Here is a 3904-nt window from a genome sequence, read left to right as displayed (position 1 = left end):
TAAGAACATCGCAGATATAATTTCATAATGTGAAACTGAACTCTCATGATGATCAGTGTTTGAGCAACTTCCAAATGTAATGTGTCAGTCTAGGAATAATAGAACTCATACCTACACATACCGACTTTGCAAGCCGTGGTACATATTCACTGGGTACACACTGGTTGAATCAACGTTGTTTCATTGAAATGACGTGGAAACAACGTGGAATAGATTTTAATCTGTGCCCAGTGGGTACTTATTTAGAGGTTAGTGAACAAGCAGGAAAAGCTGGCAGTCATACTAGAGAGTATATTTCTTTGAAATTATTCTAACGTTTTTCAGCTCAAAGCAAAGTCTGTGTGTGTGTGTGTGTGTGTGTGTGTGTGTGTGTGTGTGTGTCTCTATTAGTGTATCTGTGTTTGAGTGTGTGGCTGTATGTGGGTATCTGTTAGTGCTGAGCGATTTAACCGAAATGTCAATTATTTTTCATTTTTTTAAACCGGGAATTGACCGGTCAATTATTTATATTCCATTTCGTTAAAAAAAATTATGTGATGTCAATGCACACATTGCGCAGTGTCTCCAGAGCTAAATCAAATCAAGCCCGAACTGTGCGATGTAGTAGGGAGTTGTAGTTTTCAACAGGCCAATACTCTACATTGTTCAGCACAGAAAACGTGGTAATTAACTATAATGACCATAATCCATTGCATGCCTTCTTGTCCGTCTGTGTTTCTTTTATGCCTGCTTCATGAAAATGCAGGATCTAAATGATTTACAGTTGGTATTCAGCAGTCATACAAGTACGCCTTATTTGGGGCGGCAGGGTAGCCTTGTGGTTAGAGCGTTGGGCCAATAACCGAAAGGTTGCAAGTTCAAATCCCTGAGCTGACTAGGTACAAATCTGTCGTTCTGCCCCTGAACAAGGCAGTTAACCCACTGTTCCCCAGTAGGCTGTCATTGAAAATAAGAATTTGTTCTTAACTGACTTGTCTAGTTAAATAAAGGTAACATTTAAAGAACTACAAAAATAGTGATCTTGTCAGACTTCAGCTCTGTAGAGATGAGATTACTTTTTAATTTGAACCTTTACTTAACAAGGCAAGTCAGTTAAGATCAAATTCTCATTTACAATGAAGGCCTACCCCGGCCAAACCCGGACGACGCTGTGCGCCGCCCTGTGGGACTCCCAATCACGACCGGGTGTGATACAGCCTGGATTCGAACCAAGGACTGTAATGACACTTCTGAGATGCAGTACCTTAGACCGCTGTGCCACTCAGGAGCCCCGAATGAAATAATAAAGTCATCAAATAAAACAAATGTAATAAACACAACAACTGAAATATTTTGTTAAAGTAAATTAATGTGAATGATGGTTAATAAGTGATCAGCAGTAATGGACAGTTACTACCAACATGGGACTTGTATTCATTGTTTTATTCTGTGTTGTTACAACATTTTTTTTTAAATGATCTAAACCAAAATCGAAAAAACGTGATTATTTTGTAATAATCTAACTGAAACAGAAACGACTTTAAAAAGCAAATCACTCAGTCCTATTATCTGCGTGTGAGCGTGTGCACGCTTGCATGTGTGCTGGATTGTACAGTGTGTTCTTCAAATGAGTAACAACCCTTTACAAATATTAGGACATACATCATCTCACAAAATAGGAAGTGTCACTGTCTAACTAGAAGTTAATATACATAAGTCAATATTAGGCTTTGGGTGGTCTGGAGAGCTTCCAAACATTTCCATGGCCAAGCCCATTAAACTCTCCTGTGCTCTTTAATGTAGTCTGTATAAACTCTCTCTCCAAGCTTTGCTTTATATTGTACAAGTCAAGTAGGAGGCCACAGCTGGAGCAGTGATCCACTATCTTACTTTTTGTTAGAACTTTCATGAGAGCAACGACATGAATTGGTTTCCACAACCCCCCCCCCCAAAAAAAATAGAAGATGCTAAGTTAAAATACTTGATGATGGGTTAATTTGAGTGCTTTTAGGCCTTGGGCGCTGTTGTAATCATTGATGTGAAAATAAGTATTCAAAGTAGTCACTCGTAACATTTGCTCAAATTGACATGAACTAAACTGTTACGTTTATTGTCGAACACTTACCTTCAGGACTTTATTGGAAAACTTTATTGGAACATTGCAGTAAACCAAAGAGAGAGACACAAGGAACATAATACTTTCCTCTATGTCTTCCTCCTACCACATCTGTGTGATGCGAACTGGATTGCACCCATAGTAGTCTAAATACAAGGTCCAAATATAAAGTCGCATCAAGTTGGACTGTTTGCCTATTCAGACATATGTGACTAATATAGGCCGTAATGAAATTCTTTCAAGATAAATAACTCATTTAATCTGATATATGTTTCTTACATCACTTGGCTGGGTAGACTGCGGCATATCGCAATAACACATCTGTCATCTAGAAAGCCGTCATTTCACTGCCAAAATAAATGACTCCATGAAAATGATACCGCTACAAACACATTTACATAGCAAGAGATATTAGGACATTTGATACAATATTGCTAAACGGAGCTCATATTATTTTAAGAGGGAAGAAAACAACTGTCAAGTTAGTGAGATATAACTTTACCAACCCATATTCACGTGTTTAGATTATGGATACCAGAGACAATGGCATTCAGAGATATATCTTCTTCTTTTTTTTTTTTACTGAAACATAGTTCTGGGTACTTTTCTGTGCTAATGCGGTATGAAGGCATATTGCCTGCATGTTGCAACAGCAGTGTTAGACGATGATCTGAAGATCAGTTGACAGCCAATACGCTTACTTAGAATGAACATGCCTACTCCTACACAGATTGTCCCTATCAAGTAAATCCTACATTACTCAATCTATCTCACATATTCATCAACAACATGATGTTGGACTTTTTTTTTTATCTTCAAAACTAATTCAGCAAAGTTAAACAGATGAGTCATCACCAGTATTAATATCTCATTGTCTTCTGTCATTGAGAATAAGCACAACTGAAACATTATTAACGAATAGGTTTACACATGCGTCACATGTGAATCAACTATTTGAATGTTCTTATGTATCGAATAACTATATATATATATATGTTTTAAATCCGCTAGTCAGACAACGTGACATACCTCCTCTTCATGACTGGTGAATTCATTCGATTCGTTCTCTTTCTCAGTATTGTTATTCATTCTGAGACAGTTATATCTCTTTATCTTGGACCGCCTTGTGTTTGGTTCTATCCTTCTCCGGAGAAAACAGAAGAACAAGCCGTGTGTCGGATCGCTGTCCTGTGTAAAGCTATTGTACCTCTAGCTTTTTCCTAGTTTCCCGGCATTAATAAAAACAAGTCAATGTTAAAAGTCAACTGACAGATAAACTGATAAATATTGAAATGGTTCTGGATATAGTTGTAGATAACCCGTTAACACAAAGACATATTCCTCATTAGAATGCAAAATATTCCTAGGAAATCTTTCCAGAACCACTGCGCGCCTCGAGGAGTGAGATGAAAATAACTATTCATTTAACTGCACTACGGCAAGGCAGACCTTTTTGACGAGGAAAGTTCTCCCATCTCTTCAAAGAGGGAGGGGGGGCTGGGATGGGGCGTGTGATGCGCCGTTTCTCCGAGTTTATGAATGTTTTATAAGGTGTCATACTAGGAAGGCAACAAAGGAGCACTTATTTGAGCCTCCAGAGCAATCCACACGTTTATTGAACGTTTTATATTCTCACGTGCGTTTCAGGTGGCCCAATATGTTTTTCGAATCGAGGAGACAGCTAAGCTATTCACGTGCTTTTAACAAAAACACAACAATAACACGTTCACGACGGTATTTCATTATACTGTATTGCACAGAAGCCTATCAGTAAAGGTAGCCTAACTGACATTTGCTTTGGCCTGTTAC

The 3904-nt window shown here is 38.2% G+C and overlaps 1 protein-coding gene across 2 annotated transcripts in view; it reads right to left on the bottom strand.

The window, feature by feature from the left end:
- The window catches only part of LOC106608509 (RNA binding protein, mRNA processing factor), a 58150-nt gene extending 54600 nt beyond the window's left edge, over window positions 1–3550 (bottom strand). The window contains exon 1 of one of the 2 annotated variants that reach the window (XM_045721467.1): window positions 3125–3550. In XM_045721467.1, coding sequence (XP_045577423.1) covers window positions 3125–3184 — 60 coding nt within the window. In that variant the 5' untranslated portion in view covers window positions 3185–3550. The remainder of the gene's footprint in view (window positions 1–3124) is intronic. The other variant, XM_014206455.2, reaches the window with a different exon arrangement.
- Window positions 3551–3904: the final 354 nt, after the last annotated feature.

This window comes from Salmo salar, chromosome ssa07, assembly GCF_905237065.1.
Source record: "Salmo salar chromosome ssa07, Ssal_v3.1, whole genome shotgun sequence".
In the NCBI taxonomy this organism is placed as follows: domain Eukaryota; kingdom Metazoa; phylum Chordata; class Actinopteri; order Salmoniformes; family Salmonidae; genus Salmo; species Salmo salar.
Note: the sequence above shows the minus strand (reverse complement) of the source record. Positions and strands in the feature narration are given on the sequence as shown.